This window comes from Rhamphochromis sp. 'chilingali', assembly GCF_963969265.1.
Source record: "Rhamphochromis sp. 'chilingali' genome assembly, chromosome: 9".
Lineage (NCBI taxonomy): Eukaryota > Metazoa > Chordata > Actinopteri > Cichliformes > Cichlidae > Rhamphochromis > Rhamphochromis sp. 'chilingali'.
The window spans coordinates 36240309-36261732 of NC_137936.1; the positions used below are offsets into that span (position 1 = coordinate 36240309).

Below are 21424 nucleotides of genomic sequence, written 5' to 3' on the forward strand. Positions count from 1 at the left end.
TGGCGGTAATTCTCAGGGAACACAGATTGAAATGAATCGAGTGTGAGTCAAGCGACTGTCAAACACAGGGTGGGGGAAGGGCAGCAGGACACTGCAGCCATAAACAGGGATTAGAGACGAACACGCAGATACTCACTTTCTCTCATTTGAAATACCAGCCAGCAAACGCTACCCTGTGCTGCTAGGATGTGCACGTGCATGTGTGTGCGTGTGAGTGTAGCCGTGTGGTGGGCGGGTATGTGGGGGAACAAATCAGCTTTGAGCACTTGATCTGGAACAAAGTGGCTCAGGAAGCAAGCAGAGCTGTGATTTTATTCCCTGATGTTTGTGACCAACATTTATAATCAGGGTTTCAGGGAGATCTAGAGACTCCAACAAAGACAGAACGTCGAGATAAAGTGAGAAAGCAAAGCTCAGGGTAATCAAATTTAGAAATGTCAAACAACTAGTCATTTTAATGAGAGAGCCACAAGTATAACTAATGTTGCTTTCCTCTCCTTTTCACTGAATATATATCTATCCTTAAATGATCGCACAGTACAGGCCCGCTTGCACGACCAAACTATTTTTTAAGTGTTACTTTCAACGGGAAGAGGAGGATAGATTTCACCCGTTTTAAGTGCGCAGACACTGTAAATCTTTGTGGGTTAGCAGCTATAGTCATAATAAGTGTTGGCAGCAGGCATGTATGGCCTGAACCACACGATAACAATGATGACGGTTATAGTGAGTTTTTACTACACTGTCTCGTCATATGACTGCACTGCTTGGAAAAAGTTTTCACCTCAGGGATGAGACTCCTAAAAGACGTTACGCAACACAACAGTTTTCCTGTTACCCGCCATAACGCGGGGGTTATTTGTCACAGTATAGTTTTCTATCTCAGTCACTTAACAGGAGCTTAGGAGCCATTAATCCCACAAAAAGAAAGAAAAACAGCAACGAAATAACTTCAGCTGGAAGAAAATCAAGTAAAAACATTCCAGCCCTGCTTTTTCTCCAAGTGCTTTAAAAAAGCAGAGTAGTCTGCTGCACAGAATCTTAAAACACAGGTGCTTGCCAAATAAAAATGGTGCAACAGCACAATCTTAACGCATTAAGAAAATAAAACAGCTAAACTCCACAGAGTATTTACACATTTCAGCCCAGTGCATTGTGGGTATATCTTCTGTCTTCTCTTTGTCAAATCTATACAAATCTGTCAGCCTAAGAGAAAACTCAAGTATGAAGTACTCAGTCGGACAGCGTCAGAAAGTCCCCAGCCAGCAGCTTCCTTATTAAGTAACAGACAAAGACTTTGTTTACACGCAGAGCGCTGCTGGAACATCCCTGCTCGTATTAACTTTCCAGAGGCTAAACTGCTCCCACCAGCAATCCGATGACTGTTTGCGGCAGCGCCTTAACCATGCATGTACATTTAGACATTGTTAGCTTTTGTGTAAAAAGAAGAACATGCACTCTGAGGAAGGAATAACTGGAACAGTATCAAAAACAAATCCCGGAAACACAGAACGGTCTTTGTTGGTGGGGAACTTGCACCATGAGTCGATAGACAGTGACCTTAATACGCAGCATCACAGAAAGCATCTGATGAGTTAAGTAGCATGTGGTTCAATCCTGCTGTAACAATATGTTGGGGGCAAGTTGGCTCAAAAGAAATAACACGCTTGAGACTGCAGTGCAACTGTGGCGGCAGAAGCCTAGCGCACTGTGCTTATCAAGAAAATATGTTTCAGATATAAAAATACAAGAAAGTATAAAACTGAATTTTTTTGGCATTGATCGTTAAACATGTAGGTCAGAACACAGAAAGACAACCAACGAGGTGACGAAAGTCATTTTCTACTTCGTTTTTTTTCTTCTTGAAGTTACTTTATGGGCCATTTCTTCCAAGACTTTGTGAACAATCAGATTACAGACGGCGCCGGACGCCTACTTTCGAGCGCGCTGCCTCGCCAGGCGCTTCATGAAGCAGCAAGTTACCGCTGCGATGATGACGATGCCGACAAACAAGGCTGAAGAGACGCCAACCACCAAAGGGATGAGGAGGAGGTCAGCAGCTGAGGAGAACAGGAAATGAGAGAGAGCAGTGCGGTGATATAATCTGATGTGGATGAATATTGGAGAGCTATGAAAAAAAATGAGCTTTATTTAAATCAAAACAAAAAGGTGGGTCGATATTTTAGCCGACGTGGATAATATAAGAACATTAATCTCCTGCTTTGATTAATCAGATAATTGACATTTGAATAAAAGAGAAAGGAAAATCATTTCTAAAATGCCAAGTTAATGGACTGTGCCACTGAAACCACGCCGCTCTGGTGATTCAGTTAACAGCTGCATTAAGTCACAATGGCCTAAAAATGCTCTGGCAAACAGAAAAAGGTCCTCAACTAACCCAAAAATATCGTGCTTGTGCTTTTGACTAATATTCTATATCATTATACATAGTAAGACACCTGATTTGTCAAACAATACATGCACCAAAGATACAGTGAAGATTTTTTTCCCCCATCCAGCCACCTGCATATGTACAGTAGCAGAGGATAAACATGCAGAAAGATTAATGTGTAATCTCCTCCAACTGGGATTCCTCTACCAGCACAGCAAGACCTCTATTTAAGCCCACGCTTGCTTTATTCTACATACACCACATATTTTTCCCTTAAACAAGGGTAGGTGGTTCAACCATTAGCTGAAATTAATTGTTGCTGTCAAGGATTCAGATCTTAGGTGTGTGTACAGTTTAAGATGTAAATACAGAGAAGCAAGCTCTGAGTTTGCTACGGAGATCAGGGAAAGTATCAAGGGTGAAATCAATCCAGACAAAAAGCCATCCTCTGGCCAACCTCCAGTTTGGGACCAAAGGTTTCCTATTTGACCCTTTCCTTGATTTTAGCTCAATCAGGAGCTGCTCAGCTCCCACCGTGCTCACTTTGGCCTGCACAATGAAGCAAGTTCAACATACACAGGTTAGCTATTCCTTATGGGGCTTCAATTACCCTTACAGTGGCAATCAGGCTACATGCACGTTTGCCTGTAAGATGCAGAGCTTACACATCAGAAAGGTAAAACTACAATTTGTTTTACAAAGTATGTAGTAATAAGACCCATAATACAGATTACTATTATTACATTATTAATATTAATTTAGATTATTAGATTAACACTTACCTCTGGCATATAAGTAAACATTGACTGCATTTGACTCTGCTTTGGCTCCTGTTCTGTACCAGCCTCCATGCGGGTCCTGTCCCCACGCCTCAGCATGACAGGCATACATGCCCTGATCATCCTTCGTTGCCATGTGAACCCTGAGTCTGTAGCTATTAACTGACAGGCGGTCGATGCTAATCTCGCTATGGTTGATGTAGATATTTGAAACACCGTTGTACATTAGGGAAGCTATCAGCTTGGGTTCTGGTGGAGCAGGAGGTTTTAGCATCACAGTGTCAGGTGCCTTCTTGATAACTGGTTCAGGGATTGCCCAGCGCAGCCAGTGCACCTGAACCTGGGCGGGACCTGTGGTGGTCACAGTGGTGTTGCAGATTAGCGTGACCGTGCTGCCTCTTTTCAGTAAAGGGCCACGAGGGAGCTGAGCCACGGCTGTAACCAGGACATCTGTGGAAGAAAGAGGAAAAACATTTTATAGAAGACAAACTAAGCAAAGTTAAAGAATGACTGTAGGAGCAGACGGAAGTTTAGCCAACATGCTGTCAAATAAAAAGAAAATCACACACAGCTGAAGAAAACCAAACTGGCTTATTAAAAGAATTTCAGTAAAAGTGATGCATATAGAATGAAATCTATAACACAGCAGAGAACTATGAATATTTTACAAATTTTAAAAATACATTAGAAACTTAGAGAGATATCAGTGAAGCTGGGAAAGAGATTTTAGTATACGGTTGCAGATTTCAACAGCAGAGTGCAGCCAAATGGCCCACATCCCAGAGCTCCAGGCCACCAAGACACTCAATAAATCTGCAAATTTAAATCATTTCTCCGTTTAAAACAATACAGCAGTTCCTGAAAAGTCAATATGATAAACAACAGAACGAACGAGACTAAAAGCCTTCACCCAGGGACGTGAATGCTTGTACCAAACTCCATGTCAGTCCGTGGTGACAAACAAGGATTAGAAATTTCAAAAGTGACCAAATTTGAAAAGTCATTGAGACTACAGGAAATGACATGCAGCATTCATCCTGAATGTCTGGAGCAACGTGGAAACCCTGCTGCTAGCGTGGTTGCAAATATTGGATGTGATCGACCGGACATTAATCAGCCTTTTGAGCGAGTAATTGTGCAGTGAGTTCATAGCCAGCGAGAGGTACGGCATATGTCTGGCCTCCTGCGCGCTACACCGAGGCAGCTCCCACGCATGAACCACAGCAAGGGTTTCCAGTCCTGAGCAAACATCTGAAGCAGATTACCTCATAGCCTTCCCAGCACCGTCCACAGTTCATGTGTGACTATGGCTTAAACTGGAGCATTCCAGTAATCTCAGCCCATGTGTGACTGCAGAGTCTCACCTTTTGTCTTCAGGTTGACGGTGACTCCCTCCGACCGCTGGGTGAGTGTTGCGGGCACAGACTGTCCGGGGTTTCTTCTTCCGGCGTACACACTCACCACGCACCGATACACCCCTGAGTCGGCAGGCTGAGCTGAGAAGAGCTTCAGAGAGTACTTTCCCTCTGCTGCTTTCTCCATAGACCCGCCACTAGCTCTGCTGAGGTCATCCCCCCAGCTCACAATGCCATTCGGGGTCATCTGGGCCACCTCCACCTTAACAGATATCAAGATGCGCCAGGAGGGGTTAGACTAGAAACACCTGAAAATATTTCACATTTACCTGTCGATGGTTGAGAGGAACACATACGTACTTCATTTACATTTTGACTCAAACTTTGGTCTAAGAACGTTTGGTCTGAAAACGTTAACAGAATAACAAGATTACCTCGACTCCTCCGGCCCCGACTGAATCGCTGCTTGTGGATCCCCTTTTCATCCACTGAACCAGCAGGCCTGAGTTGACTTCAGGCGGCAGCCCCAAAATCTCACAGGTCAGGATGAGAGGGGAACCGATCTGCAGAGTAACCTCCCCTGTGGGCGAGGATGTTACACGCAGCGACTCGGCTGGAGAGAGGACGAGACAGAGTTTAAGTACCAGTAAATCTTCTTGGTGGATGGCTGCAAACAGCATTTAATCTGGACTACAACAGGAAAAATGTACTGCAGGTATCACCTCTGCTGAAAGGCTAGTGTAGCTTCTTTTGTACCGCACATATTTAATGGCCGGGACAAAATCGATATCACCTATCAAGTGTGTCGAAATAAAACAAGCAAAAAAAAGACTTAAACCTAACGTGACTACAACAGTACTTAAAAAATAAAATATTACAATACTAACAGTAACCACTTTAACAATACTTCCACCTGTGCAGGTAATAGAGTGTAAGGGTTGGATGAGTGTAGGCGCAGGCTGAGTTCATCTGCTGCTGTTTTTTTTTTAGGAGATTTGTTTGTGTGATTTATTTTGTTTATTTGAAACATGAAAACATATCAAATGTTGCCATGAAAAAAATAGTTTTTGATTTTGAATTTAATGGCAGCAACATGTCTCAAGAAAAGCTGGAAAAGTAAGTGCAACTAAGAAGAAGCAGCTGGAGAAACATTTTGTTAACTAATTAAGCTGATTGGCAACAAGTCAGTAACATGACTGGGTGTAAAAAGAGCATCTTAGAGGCAGAGTTTCTCAGAAGTAAAGATGGTCAGAGGGTCACAGATCTGCAGAAGATGCACTACATAATGTCATCATAAGATTAAAAGAATCCAGAGAAATCTCTGTGTGCAAAGCAAGAGGATGAAAATCATCAAATATTGGATGTCTGTGGTCTTTGGGCCCTCGGGCAGCACCAGATTAAAAACAGGCACGATTCTGTCCCCAGAAACACTTCCATGAATCGCTGTCTGTGAACACAGCTCACTGTGCCATCCACACATGCAGGTTAAAACTATCCATCTCTGATGGTATGGAAGTGCATTATGGACCCATCAATGCTGAAGGGTATACACAGCTTTTACAGCAACGTGTTCTCCCATCCAGATGGGAGGGCCTTCAATACTGACGACCTCCAGCTATTACAACAGTATGGGTGGGAAATGGCCTGGCTGCAGTCCACACCTCTCATCGACTGAAAAGTCCAGCAGCTGCTCTGCTCAGTTCAAACATTCAATTTGTTTTCTATGTTCAACTGTGAATAAAATATCTTAGTGAGGTTTTCGAATTGGTCTATATTATTTTTATTTACATTTTACACAGCGTCACAACCTTTGGGGAACCTGGGGCTGTATATAGATGCTGTATCAACGGTGGCAAATGTAGCATTGTGAAAACACTGGTTGATTTTAAGTACTGGAGAACAAAACACCACTATGAAAGTTCCCTTTCTCGTGTTTGAAGTATTTCTTGGTTAACTAGTGATCCCAGAGCCCCATTGTGCAAGCTTTTCTCCAATCCTATCACTGGTCATAAGATGAGGATCTAGCATGTGTTTGCAAGACGTCATTTTATATCTCGCAATCAAAATTGCGAGATTTTTGCGAGTGTGTGCTGGGTTGGTGTGGGTGGGGCCAGCTCACGAACCCATAAATCGCCTGCTGCCGCACTTTTTGTTCCGTTCTTAAATACTGTCCAACACTGTATCGTGTACATATGCATGAAAGAAAAGTGGGTATTTATGTGCACGTACATAAGCCACTGTCACACAGTATTTATTGTAACATTTTAAATAATCTACTGCACTCAACAACTGAAGAGCCTTTAACTGAAATAGCGCAGTACAAAACATGTGAGTATAAGCCGCTTGTGTGTGCAAAGCCTCTTCTAACCACAAAACTTCTCTACACTAACGATGCTTCTCAATAATAGACATCCATGTCAACAAAAGGAGATGCGTCAGCCTATTGTATTAGTTAGACAATAGAGGCCAGAACACACAAAACCAAATGGCGCTCGTCAGTGAGTGCCAGTGTAACAAATAAACAATGCATGCATTGATGAGCTCTGATGAGCTTTAACTCAACCAATTATTTTTCCTGAAGAAACACAATGTGACCCATTTTTTTAAAAGGAGCAAAAAATATTCTCCATATTTTTCTATTAGAAAACTTACAAAACATGCATCATTGCAGCGCATTAGAGATGTGCTCGAGGGAGGACCGACAGACACACCTGTGCTCTTTTTCAAGGAATCCAGCCCAGAAAAGCCAATGTGAGAACAAGAGATTACTTAATCCTCTTGATCTACAAAAGCGCCTCAGAATTTAAAATGAGCCAAACAGCAAAGCGACAGGCAGTTATTCATCTGCCCAGACAGCCTTCTATTAACCTTTTAAATCCACCTGAAAAATCAACAAGATGAATGAGTTAGGCTGAAAAATGCAAAAACTAAAAAAAAAAAATGGCCAAATGTAAGAATTGCTTAGCTTCTCGATCTTGCAATATGACAATAAAAGCTATTAAAATACTGATTCAAAGATATTCTTCACTGGCCAGAAAGTAATGGGATAATGGATTACTCAAAAGTCTTCAGTTACAGCCGTAATTATTGGAATCCATTGTCCCAGGAAAAAGCTAAACTGTGAGATTGTTGCAAACAGTGCAACAAACTGCATACAAATGTGCATCCTGCTATTTAATCAGCTGCTTATCCAGCTAGTCAGCAAACTAATCACCCAGCAAACTAGACATCCAGTGAATAACTAAGACAAACACCCAGAGCCTGGGAGCTGGACAGGGCCCAGTTTACCCAAAGGCCCTGCAAGCCCAGGCTGACTGACACCACTTCCATGGCAACAACAAAAACACAATCAAGAGGCTCAAACTTACCAGCAGAAACACGACTTTGTCTTATTGCTCCTGCTTTGCTTTTATTCTCCAGTTTGTTCTGCAGTGTAATTTATGATTAAATAAACAACCTGCTGTGCGGCTTTATTACCAGCTTTACAGCTTCTGTTGTTTCAACAACGAGCTGCAGTTCAATATGTTTGTTGCGACCTTGGGACTTGCCACAGGCTATCACAGCTTTGTCAAACGGCAGCACAGCTACTGGGGCAGTTTCTGAGTTACACTGACCTAGTTGCTGAACGGTCAAGTTGCCAATATCCAGCGTCCTCTGTGCGATCTTCTGCCACGATCGATTGGGGTCCAGAATCCACTGTGAGGCCTCGCAGAAATACGAGCCGCTGTCATCTGGCTGCACCGCTGTCATCTTCATCACGTACACACCCTGCCCGCCCTCGCCGTTTCTTTTCTCCAGCGTGATCTCCCCGTCATCGTAGCGTTTCTTGTAGAAACGTCCGGGAACGACCCCGAGAAGCTTGTCAATGGAGATAATCTCTCTGACGGTGCTGACCTCTTCTCCGGCCCCACTGGGCGATCCCTCTGCACCACCACGCTTCCCAAATGTGATGGACAGATGGGTGAGCTGCTCTGATTGGATGCTGGCCGAGCACGTCAGGGTTAACGAAGCCCCCTCTGACACAGGTTGGCCGGTGAGTGAGCGTGAATAGCTGATCTGAAGCGTGTCAGGGATCACTGTGGGTGTACAGAGACAGACAATCATATTACACAGAGCACTGCAGGAGACATATGGGAGGAGAAAATATGTCAAATTCAATTTCTAATGCCTGTGTAGTGTTTAGATGCATCTATGTTTAGAGCAATAAAGTGAATCATGAAATGTATCTGCTAAGAGTGACTCCAGGCCTTTTACCTCCACCTTGGCTTTGGGCACTTGGTTTGCCAAAGGAAGAGAGGATTAGTGAGCTATTGCTAAGATAGTCTGCTGCAAAACTAACAGGTGGCAAACTCAGTAGAACACGAGGAAGATGACTCATAAAAAAAATAACTGAATGGAGTAAAATAACCCAAATTACTTTGGTAGATAAATCATGGTATAAGTGCAAAGAATTCAGGGAGAAATAGAAACAGAAAAGAAAAAGACAAACTCCAGATGGTGAGAAGAAAGAATTACTTAGGATTCCTAAAGTTGCACTTAATCACTAAACATGACATCCTCTCTGCTGGAGTAGCACCGAGCAGCCGATGCAAGCTTCTCATACAGTTTGTTCTCCACTTCTGAAGACATCACAGCTAAACTATGACTGGCATAAATTCAACAGTTCTACTCACTGATATAAGTTCAACACCAAAACTAGTCTTTCTTTAGAGAACAGCAGACAGAAACGTGTTTTCTACAAACTAAGAACACTTTCTCTGAACAATATATACCCACATTTTTAATCTATCTAATTAAACTTTATTAAATAAGGTTTAAATCTGCAATTGCTGACATTTCCAGTTGTGTCCAGTTCAGTCTCAAGCCCCGACTTTTTAAAACAGTTTTTCCCTAAAATGATGAGACGCTGTCCCGTTAAGGGTTAAGCCATTTTATTCACGCGCAACGTTTTCATGTTTCATTTATCTATTTATGTTTTGTTTTTGATGACTTTTTAACTCAAAGACATCAGACTGTGTCTGTCCTTTGAACGATTGTGGTTTGGGAACTATAAATGGATAAATATTCAGCTGTAATACATTTACAAATGATTAAACTCCTGGTCAAAACTCCACTACATTTACAAAAAGCTGCAATTCAATCACAGTCCACACAGCCAAGACATGAAGGTTGTCAGCATCAAATTCCACCGTCTTGGTCGCATCCACAGACGTGTGGATGTGCTGAGTGGGGTTTTCCCTCAGTAAAAGACATTTTTCCAAGCGTAGTTTCGAGAGATATTTGCAGACTGTGAAGTTGCGACAAACACTGGAAATATTGGAAAGTTCAGTTGTTAATGATTCCCTGCTTGGATTCTTTTCATGTGCTGCATCACAAAGGTTTCACTTTCTATAGACTTCATGACTTCCTGGTTTCGGGAACCAGACCAGGCCTGGATATGTTCATATTCTTTATACAAACATAATAAAATTGCATGGAAAGGCGGAAAGGAAAGAATGAACTGATCTACAATGCATGACTCATCTTATTCCTGTGGACCAAAAACCTCCAGTGTTGCCCAAAATTATTGCCACTGTAAACTTTTGTGGCTACACCAACAACATGGGCAAGTATAAGCCTAACAAATGCAGTGTGTGTGACATCTCTGATAGGAAACAATGAGCTTTGGGGCAGACATTTGTTGACAGTGACAGGAGTATATCAGGTATAATAACGGCAGCTTTTTATATACCTGTAAGAACTTTGAGTCAGCTCATGTCTTACCTTTGACAGCTACTGTGGCACTGTAGTTCCCTTGATAGGAGCTGTCTGTGCTGGGAGTATAGCACTCATATTTCCCTTGGTCATCAGGCCGGAGCCTTTGGATGATCAGCCGGACCTTGTCCCCTGAATCCCGCTCCACTCTTACCTCCCCACTCGTCACACGTGCCTGGAACGGGGCGTAAGGGAAACCCTTGTCCCTGGTGGACACGACTCCCATCTGCCTTCCGGCAGCATCGTCCCTAAACAAAAACCACTCAAAGTCTTGTGTACGTGAGCCTTCATATCCTGACACAGCACAGGGCAGGGAGAGAGGGAAGCCAGCGACACGGTAGAGGGGTCCAGCAGGGACAGCAACATGACGGCACAGAGCATGCTGGAGCACTGGAAAAGAAAAACACAACAGAATGGGGAAAAATGGCACATCTGGTGAGTGTGAAAGACCGGAAACAGAAACGGTGTCAAACCGTCGTGGCGTGTTTGGTACATGGACTCAGTGATCGATATCCTGAGCTGATGGCTGGCTAACAGTGAATCAATACTTTAAACAGCTGCAGAGAAGAAACACTCGTGCTGGCGCTCTGGGTGAGCTTCCTCAAAACAGAAAAACATGCTCAACAAATAAAATAATCTCAGTGAGCTCCTTAATATTGTTAGGCCATAGTATTATACACAGAGATTTCTACATTCACAGTAAATTTGATAGTGGCTGTATTATATTTATGGTTTGTAAGTATAAAGAATGGAATGGATATTAGAAAAATCTGAAATGAAACATGCAAGGTCAAAGAAACGGGTCATGATGCATAAAACAGCTGCAACTCTACTTTCTATCAATCAACTAACAACAAACACATATTTGAGCATTTCATTTCCAAATACAGTGACAGAAATATGATTATATGTGATGAATATAACACCCTGGACAGGTTGCTAGTCTGTCACACCTATGGCCGATTTACCCAACCCCACTAACCCCACTGCATTCCATGTCTTTGGACTTTAAGAGGAAGTCGGAGAGAACGTGCCAACTCCACACAGAAGGCCAGATGCTGGAATCAAACCCAAGACCTTCTTACTGTGTGTGCTAACGCCGCAACACCAGACTCTGATCTGCAGAACTGACCTTTATCTTCTTCAAATAAAAACTGGGTAATTGGCTTTCATGCTTAGTAGTTCTGCAATTGGGACTAACTTCTGCCTATTACAGGGATCAACTGTAAGTACTGTATTTGCAAAACAGTGCTGTTGTCAAGGTGCGCAAGCAAATTTTTTGAGAGTAAATCAAAGGCATTTAGCAAATGGCGAAGGAATAAGCTAAAGCTGGAATTGTAAACTAGAAGTCACAGTGAAATTGAGGGAGGACACCTTACTCAAGGCTAAAGTAAACCTAAAAATGAGTAAAGCTCCTTCCACGTCATCCTTGAGTGCCCGAGGAGTGACAGCTGCCAGCTTCAGGGTTGCAGTATCACTGTATTTCTGAGTCTCTGGGTCTGGCTTCCCATAAATTCCCAGAACCACAATGAAACGGGGTTAAACACAAACTCTTTTTTTTAAGACACATGCCCTGAAACTTGTCACACGATGACCTTTATCTCTTATTTTTGGTACTTTCCAAAATATTAATTACTGACACAGAGTCTAATTTTGAGATGAGATAACGCTGCTGATTTTAACACGAACTTTCACACAAAATACAGTTAGTTGATGACAAATGTAGGTTGCAAATAAATGTTTCATTAAACAAAGTTTTGCTTGCTTTTAGAATGAGACACCAGCTGGTAAGTCTCACACTATCTACACAAATGTCATGTGAGTTAATTACACAAATGCAGGTTTCAAACAGTAGCAGGATCCATGCACGGGCCTCCAAAGCAGCACGGAGCTCCACATTGCAGAACATTTTAGCCCCTATATGAAACATAACTCACTGGTTTTGGAGTGACATTTGCCAGTTGTTGACAACTTGTTAGACAGATAATCAATTCATCAAAATTTCATTAGTAGCTTGCTGAGACATTGATTGTTGCAGACAGCCACCGGAAAGATAACATAACTTTTTTTTTTTTGAGGAACAATAATTCAGGTTCAGAACATTTTAAACCAAGAAAAGAAATACAAAAACAGAGGTGATAAGCACCTTTACTATTCAGTAAACAAGTTCATTTTTCATTTGGTGCCTAAAAGCCAAAGAGAATCAGCATCATCAGAAAATCCAAATGTGATGCAACCAAAAACACACCCACACAGTGACACTGAACAAAAGCTCCCCGACAGCTAACACAGCCTCTTGACTCACTGAAACTGAATGATGACTACCTGAACAACTAGAAATACGAGACAAGTGCGTTCGGGCACTTTTGGTCTGTGTGCGCTCGCGAGTGTCCAAAAACAAGCCGTGCCTTCTCACAGAGCTACACTCCAGTACAACACGCCCACAGATAATGACATGGGAGACTAGAGAGACTAGAGGCTTAAGCGGATCAAGTCCTAATTAACAATGGGCTCGGGCTGATAGGACTGGGGGGACTCAGCAGCTTGTCATGATGCTCAGTACTGTCTGGATTACTGTCTGCGCAACAACGGGGCCCCTGAGTTTCTAATCAAGACCCCCACATAGAAACGCATGTTAAAACACAAACCTGTGACTAATACGGATCTCTCCCAGAGGCAGCCTGCCCGTCCAGTTTTTAAATGTGATAATTGGACTTATGACTAATGTGATGGAGATAAAAACTGTGTCATCCATATGCTGTTCTCCCTCTGTGGTCAAACTGTACAACTGACGTATAAATCTAAAAGCATTTGCAGTTTATTTCCCCAATGCACATCCAATGAGTCATTACTTTAAGTATCACAAATTTGTCTGATACTTTTATAAAACAATATCTCTGCAAGAAACACCTCAACTACAACGCTTCCGTGTTAAAATAGTGCATCTTAAATTTCACAAGGAACAGTAGTATGTCCACAGGAAGGACAGAAACCATAGAAACTCGCAGTTACACAAATCTCCAGCAACTACTGAGCATTACTATGGAGTATATACCGTAAAATATTATTATATAGTCATTATTTCCGTCTCCTACTCAACTCAACCTTTCCTAAGGACTTCCTGGAAGCCACACCCGCACACCCTAAGAGTTCTGTCTGATAGTAGACTTTCCTGGTATGTTTTTTTCTGCATTTGAACTTCAGGTATGAGGGGAAAAAGGATTTCCAGCGCTTAGGAATGTTTCAAAGATAAAGCAAACTAACAAGAACATGGTGAACCAAATCATGAAAATTAAGCCACCTGCTGTAAAGAATATGCAAATAAACAGTGTATTCGGTCACCGTGCAATCACGCAAATGTACCACCATGTGACAGATGGTCAGAGAGGTACGGATGAACTCACCCCAGTGCAGAAACAAGAAAAACGCCGCTTTCATCGAAGCCATCATGGTCCTCATCTCCCCCCCTGATGTCCAGATGGATTACGTAGAGTCAGAATTCCCTCTCCGTGTTCCTCTGCTCGTTTAACGCCGATCATAATTCATCACCGCCGCCGAGACCAGCTGTGATCGCAGTATTTGCGAGAGGAAGGAAAAACAAATGGGAATGCATAACAATGTAGCGATACACTGATTACACACACGCACACGCAGACACATGCGCAGGGGAGAGTCACCGCCGTCACCTAAGAACAAGCCCGAAGGATATTAGTGCATATATAAATATGCAAAACGTGATTACCTTTTCTTCGTGCACCGCCACATCTCCATCAACAAGCCGTCTGCTCCATAATATGTCGGCCGCTTTCAGATTATACCGCCTCAAAAAACATGCAGACCAGTCCAGGCGCGGAGTGGCTGGCATCACGGGTGGGGAGGGGGGAGGCTGGTGTGTGTGAGCGTCTGTGTTTGTAACAAAGGGGGAGGAGCATGCATGGAACAGAGGCGAGCTGGTGTCATTGGTCAAGAAGGTGACGGTGACATTTTGAACCAATGATAACAAAGGGTGCAGAAAAGGCGGTGAGACGAGGCACTACCACAAGGTGGCGCCAGATGAAAACACTAACAGTCCGACTGCTAGAAAGTTCAGGTGGGTCAATAATGCCTTACAAACTAGAGAAGTGCGGCTATTAAGAATAAAAGAAAGTGTTCGTTATAAACAGGAAGTCACAATGAAAAAATAAACCAATGACTGTAGAAAACAAGAAAACGTCTTTACATTTTTACTGAAATGACAAAACAGAAAGATTTTATTCTGAATGTTTTTTGTTTTGTGAAACAAAACATTCAGAATAAAGCTGCAAACACAGAAAACAGTCAGACTCCTGTCTTCTTTATTTAGTTGTTATTTCCAACAGGGTAATTAAAGCTGGATAAGATAAGCCTAGGTTATTACCCAGTGCATCTTAAAGGTTTAGTTGTTAATTAGTGGAGCAGTTGAGCAGTATTTATAATTTTCTATTGGACATATTGTTCACTGTCTCCATATTAACATGTTTGTTCCAAAATGTTTGTGCACTGTTCATTCAGTTCATTATCAACACTGCATTTTTAGCACTATCAATACAAAGAAGAGCTATTTTCATGTGTTTCTGCATGGTAACTATGTTAGACCTAATCCATATTTTATTAAAGCATGCCCATCAGACTGCACTGTTCCAGTTTTTGCATTTATTTTTAAGGTTGCCATGCATAAATATTACAGAATAATCATAAGTGCTAGAGAATTTTATTAACTTTATGAAAAGGCGTGTAGCGTACAGCAGCCTTTTGTTTTTTCATGCACATTTTTATGCATCATTTGGACTTGTTTTATATCTGAAAATGTGCACTAATGCACATGGGAAATATTAAAAAAACAATCAGTCATCTTTATTGGAAGGATTGCTGGTACATTTCTTTTTCAGGAGGCTAAACATGGTGTGTGCAGTGCTCTATAAGCTTGTTATTTAAATAAATGTATAACCACCTACACAGAATGCATTTAAAGCAGTTCACTACATGATTCCTACAGTATAGATTGCTAGACCACTCTTCCCTATGTCAATACCTGTAGACATATGATACCTGCATGTGACACCAGCATAGGGTGTTATTTTAAGAATGGCATCAATGCTTGTAGCAAATACATTTGTTTTGCAGCAGAATAAAACATTCTGTGAAAGATTAAAAAAAAAAAAAAAAGGATCCTAAAATGGCTTGAACAACATGATTGATGCCCATTAGAACCGTTGATAAATGGTAGATTACAATATTTCAAGCTAACCTTTGTTTTTGGTTTTCAGTATCAGGGTAGCTTCACTCTCAGGCATTCACCAGATTTAAATGGAAGGGAACTCTTTGTGCTCTTTAATATCGATGAGTGCATCACATCAAACAGAGAAGGAAATGAAGAGAGATGTCTGAGAAGAGAAGAAGAAAGAAAAGAATTATCTTAGGCAAATGGTACAAAACCCTTTCCAAGCCGATGATGCTTGGAAAGGGTCTTGTACCATTTGCCATCATGGCTTATATCATTAGGAAGTTTAAGAAGTTCAGACCATGACCAAACTAACTGGGCATAGAAGCAACACAAAAAATGACCACGGATTGGACACAAAGACAGATGGAGTTTTCATAAACTCGAGGCAAAATGCTTTTCCTTGGACAGATGAATGAAAGTCTTAGTTACAGGTCATGACTCCTCCGAGTGGATAAAGACCCTAATCATACATCTACAAGCATCCAAGAATGAAATGGCCCGCCATGAGCCCTGATCTTAATCCAGTTGAAAATCAAAGGAAAGAAATTTGTAGTTGGGCCAATGTATCCATCAAAGTCTTTGAAAAAACTGAACTGAAAATTGTAGAAGTCTCAGTAAAAATGTTGTATCCCACAACAAAAGAAAGGTCATTTTAAACTGGCTGGATTTACAAAGAGGGGACACTAATTCATCTGTCAAAATAACTCCCATTTTTTTCAAGAGTAGGTGTAAATTTTATTTTACTATTTCATATTTTATGATTTCTCTGCTACTTTTCATGCCTACCAGAACCTGACAGTTAACCTTCACCCTCAGCTACTTGCACAGGATTGTGTTTGTGCATTTTGTGTGCAAATAAGGATTCTATAGTGCATGTGCAAATCCATGATATTCATTGTGACACTGCAAAGTTGCTTACATTTATGATGTTGAGCAGTTTTATGCAACCACAAGATGGTGACACTGAGTTAACATATAGGCCTTCAAACATCCAGATCGTGTGTATGGATCACACAGCAAATAAGAGGTAAAAGAAATGTTTTATTTTTAAATATACATATTATTAATTAACACATTGACAGACAGGCTATTTTTCAGTGTTACTATTAGACAGTTAATACTGTTTAATGTGTAATAATAATTCTTGTACCTGATATCTGACAATTCTTGTTTGCTCCAAAACTTGAATCTTCCATAAATGAGGCTTTGGCAGAAAACATTTTACAAGCTGACAGTGATGTAAAACAGCCATTAAACCCAGAAAACATTTCTGTGGCCTGCAAAAGCAGCGGTCCTACTTTCTCACATTCTCTGCCTCTTCCTTCTATTTCCCTCAAAGGAACGACAATAAATGAGTGTAATGAGTTATTGTTACTATTACTACAGTTACTGTTTGTCCACAGTTGAAGTGGACTCTTGAGAAATGCTACAGCCAAGAGCAGAAAACTAAAAAAGTTGCAGCTGAACGGGGGCAGGATAATGTCCCAAACAATTATTTGTGGAAGGTTCATTAGCAGACAAAGCCAATCAGATAATCTATCCGCAGAAGAGCATTTGTGGCATGAGATCACTCGTTACTTCCTTTCCTCACTATATGGAAACATGGATGACTTTACGGTGTGGCTCAGCAGCAAGAGAGGGGAAAGCATTAGGGTATTCTAGGTTAACAAGGCGGCAAGCAGGATGTGCAGACTTCAGCAGGAGCCTACACCAGCTCTGAGGGATGGCACTCATGCAGAGTAAACTTCCTCAGTCTTATGCCTTCCAATGTACTGCAGTTTTAACCAATCTGGACAGTTAGAGGGTGATGTAGTGTGAGTCACTTCCAACAAAATCAACCTCTTAGAGCTGCACTGATGTGCACTGTGTTTGCTGAACGTATGTGAGTGTATTATTTTTGACAGGCGAATCCTAAAATCCTGAAGTCTCTGCAATTAAAGTTTGATTTCTATCATTGTTAAAATTCATTTTCATAACCAAACTGACTGCTAATGTTTATCACACGCCAAGTATCTGCTTTATGCTGCTGGACGGTGGTGGATAGCGACTACATACATTCATTCTGTGCTGTTTGCTTTCAGGTGCTTGTACTGTCTTGTTTGACAGTTACTAATAACTTTACATGCTGATATTTTAAAAACGTAAAAAAATATATATATATATTGTACTTACCAATTTGTTGAAATCATAATCATAATTTTCTCGCTATTATTGGAGGGTCTTTATCTTACAGTGTAAAGTGCCTTGAGGTGACTGTTGTGATTTGGTGCTGTATAAATAAAATTGAACTGAACTGAATAATAAAAAATTTCCTCACTTCAGACATCTGTGAGATGAAAAAAATGTTACTTACAAAGTAGAGCAACATTAAGAATAATCCAGTTCTATTCATTTGTATTATAAACAGTGCATTTATTTTCTTTTTGGCATGTTTAAGTAAAACTTTGAACGTTCAGCAGCAGAACCAGACAAAAAACATTAGATGTATCAGTACCTATATAACTTTCATTTTGAGATGTCTGTCACCTGACAGATAGAAGCACAATAGTCACACAATTTTACTTATTTTAACATCTCTGAGTGAAAAGTCTCTCCCCTGTTAGTTTTTGATAGCGAACAGGAAGTGTGTACACAGTTTTTTGGGGGTTAGCCATTAGTCGCTCTTGGAAATTAGGTTCACGTGAGCGAACTGGTGGCTCTAAAAACCACGATGAACTAATGCAACGGTATCCTTGTAGGCTCATCATAGTTTTCACACTTGAAACAACTGTATCTACCATTATTGTTAAATACACTAACATAAATTGGAGCTTTATTAAAACATAAATTCTTTTTCCACAACAGAGCGTAAGTTTGCTTCGGAGTTATTACATCTTCTTTCTGCTTGCCATACTCCTCCTTCTTCTCACCTTTGTCTTTGTGCACTCACTCCCACTCTGTCTCTTTTAAGGCCACTATAGACTAAACTGTGACCTAGTGGAGACTGTCTCTAATTACTTTGTGCTACAGTCACTACACCCCTGTCATCGCACAGACCTCACCGTGACTGTAGAGAGAATCCTTTCGCTGTGTGTGGCATTGCTTCGTGCCGTGTCCATAGATAGTTAGTTGTCTTTTGTTGACCCTGCTAGAAATGAGCTAGACAGTGAAAGTTTCTGTTACTCAATGTTTGTGTTTTTTTTCCCACATTTACATCCTTTAACCATTCCTCAAGTCAACCAAATAGTTTCTGAGTTTGACTCGGTTTAATCGCTTCCTTAGTTTATTTCTCTCACATACAGATACACAAACACAACCACCTACTGTATAGGTCATTCTTCCATAAGCTAAGCAGATGTGCACATGAAGTATATATATATAAATATATATATACTGTATATGCTCCAAAACGTCTTCATCCTTGTCAGCAGTTTTATCACCATGCTGTTTCAGGCTACACTATACTGAGGACACACAGTCAGTGAGCAGCGGTGTTGGAAGGACCACTGCTAGACCAAACAAAGAAAGGGGGCAAAAACATGTACAAGTACAGTTAATTTACCACTGACAGGATATTAATAACTTTCCCTCAGAGGGCCTTTGGTTTCCTAGGTTTCCTCTCTTTATTACAGAATGCAACAACAGTGTTTAGTTAAGCATTTGACCGCATCATTTGACTTCTTTGGGTCACTGTCTTGGACTGGAAAAGTGTGAAGCTGAGAGTCAGTTTTTCTTGGAAACAGACGTGACAGTTTTTCAAATGTCTCTTAAAAGAGATGTAAAAAGAAAAAAAAACCCTTTGAGAACATATACTGTTTATGGCATATATGAAAGACTCCATGAGGGAAAAACCAGATGTCAGGTTCTACCCTCATGAGCTGTGTTTTTACAGTTTTATGTTCAGCTACGTATTTAACATCTAAACCCAAAAAGGATTTGAGGAGGAGCTTCAGTGTTCATTGACCACCAGAGCTTCATTTATTCCTGAAACATTTAATGAAAAATTGCACGATGTATTCTCTGTGTGTGTGTGTGTGTGTGTGTGTGTGTGTGAGTGTAGAAAGAAGACCTAGTTGGCAGCGATGTAGTATAAAATGTTAGAAGTGGTCTCCCATGGTGTAATTGGCATGGACTGGAGGATAGTTTTAGCTGGATGCCACGCCACAGACAGGCAGGGCCTGCAGATAGACAAACAAAAAATCTAATGGGCAATTAGATGGACCTGGACAGAAAGCAAGACGCACGGGTGGAGAGGAGAGGAGAGATGGAAGGCCAAGAGTAGGCCAAAAGAGGAGAGGGGAGGTCTGCAAGGGGGGAATTGAAAACATGTGCTGTGGTCTGACTGCTGGTCTTCCCCCCTCTGCCTCATCCAGACAACCACACACAACAAAGACAAGAGATCGGCCAAAAATGGTGTGAGGCTGAGTGCGAAGGTGATGATACATGAGCAGTGACTAGTAGTTTTCTATGAAACAAAGATGGCAGCTAGCAAAGGCTAAACAACTGCAGATGGCTGTTTTAGTACGTGTGTGGTTTTTGCATTGTGTATAAGTAAGTTGTGTTTAGGTTATGACAAAAGAAGCCAAAACCAAATAAATATTTAAAAAAATGTTGCTTCTGAATTCTGCCCAATTCTCACCTTACCGCGATCATTAGAAAACACCCAAAACTGTTTTATAACCCTGAGGTTACACATGTAACAACTCTGAGACTGTCGCTCTCTGCTGTAATGAAACTCTTTCACATTACAGAACATCTGTGATGTTTTCCCTCTCTGCATTCTCATTTTCAGAGATAAAAACCAACACCACTGGATTCTTCAGCTTTACTTAATTAATTTGATGAGCTGGTCAAATTGCAAACTCAAGGTCTCGGCGTTTCTAATGTGCAAAAGCACATTAGAAACGCGTCTGCCAAAGTTCACTGTCTAAAGAAAGAAATACCAGACTGGATCGTGCGGCTTTGTTATACAAAATCAACCAAAAGAGCTGTGAGTCAAAGGTATTTCTCTACAACAATCATCTGAATGCGCCCAAGCGCGAAAATGACACATTACAGTGTGATTGAGTTTGATTGTGACTCATTATTTCAGACGCACAATATGGTAAACACATCTTTGACGGCCAAGATAGTTTGCAAATTGAGATTTCTCGGCAAAACTTAACCAGTTCACTTTGGTATTTTAACATCATCCCAAGATTTAAATGTCTGAGAGGCAAAGCTGTGAAGAGCCTTATCCTGCTTGTCTGTAATGTCGGCATTGTAACAACATTACCTCATGTTTTAAATTAGACCACAAACAGTAATGTACTTTATCCGCAACATCATTATCTAACAAAAAAACCTTTCATTTTTCATATCTAATAAACAAACTGAAGCCACTAAATCTGAGCATAATTATAGGGATCCTGGTCTAAAGCTCAACAAGTTATAAAAATCCTAAACAAGAGCGGGTAAACTGTTTGTTCTTCTTTGTGTTGTTCAAGGTCACTTACATCAGAAAAATATGTAACTTTGAGATTAACACAAAAGTATAAATACTATAGTAAAACAACAAGTTCTGTGGTTATTTCTAACTGCCAGCTTGGATTTTGAATTAAAATGAGATATTTTAAAATGAAAAGAAAAGCGCCAGCCATCTTTAATGCCTTAATCTGCTTATGCGCAGTACTACACAGGCAGAAAAAGATAACTCTGAGAAAAATTCAGATCCCTGCAAGAAAGATTAGGTTTCTTACCCGATAAATATATGCATGAAATTAACACACAAAGGTTTGAATAGAATAAATGAATAGTCCCAATCTAAACTATTATTTGCAGAGCGTGTTAATCTTACCTTAATAATCATTGTTGAACCTCAGCCTCTTGCAGTGGGTGCAAAGCTTCTTTATTCTACAGACATAGGATATTTTTCACCACAAAA

At 41.0% G+C, this 21424-nt stretch overlaps 1 protein-coding gene across 1 annotated transcript; it reads right to left on the reverse strand.

Annotated features, from left to right (window-relative positions):
* Positions 1-40: 40 nt before the first annotated feature.
* Positions 41-14181, reverse strand: igsf8 (immunoglobulin superfamily, member 8). The gene is made up of 8 exons (XM_080890828.1): positions 14023-14181; positions 13685-13844; positions 10290-10670; positions 8141-8602; positions 4961-5139; positions 4536-4788; positions 3175-3621; positions 41-2060 (listed from the first exon to the last, which is right to left on the reverse strand). The coding sequence occupies exons 2-8, from the start codon at positions 13737-13739 to the stop codon at positions 1933-1935; spliced, it is 1905 nt and encodes a 634-aa protein (XP_080746954.1). The 5' UTR covers positions 13740-13844; positions 14023-14181; the 3' UTR covers positions 41-1932.
* Positions 14182-21424: the final 7243 nt, after the last annotated feature.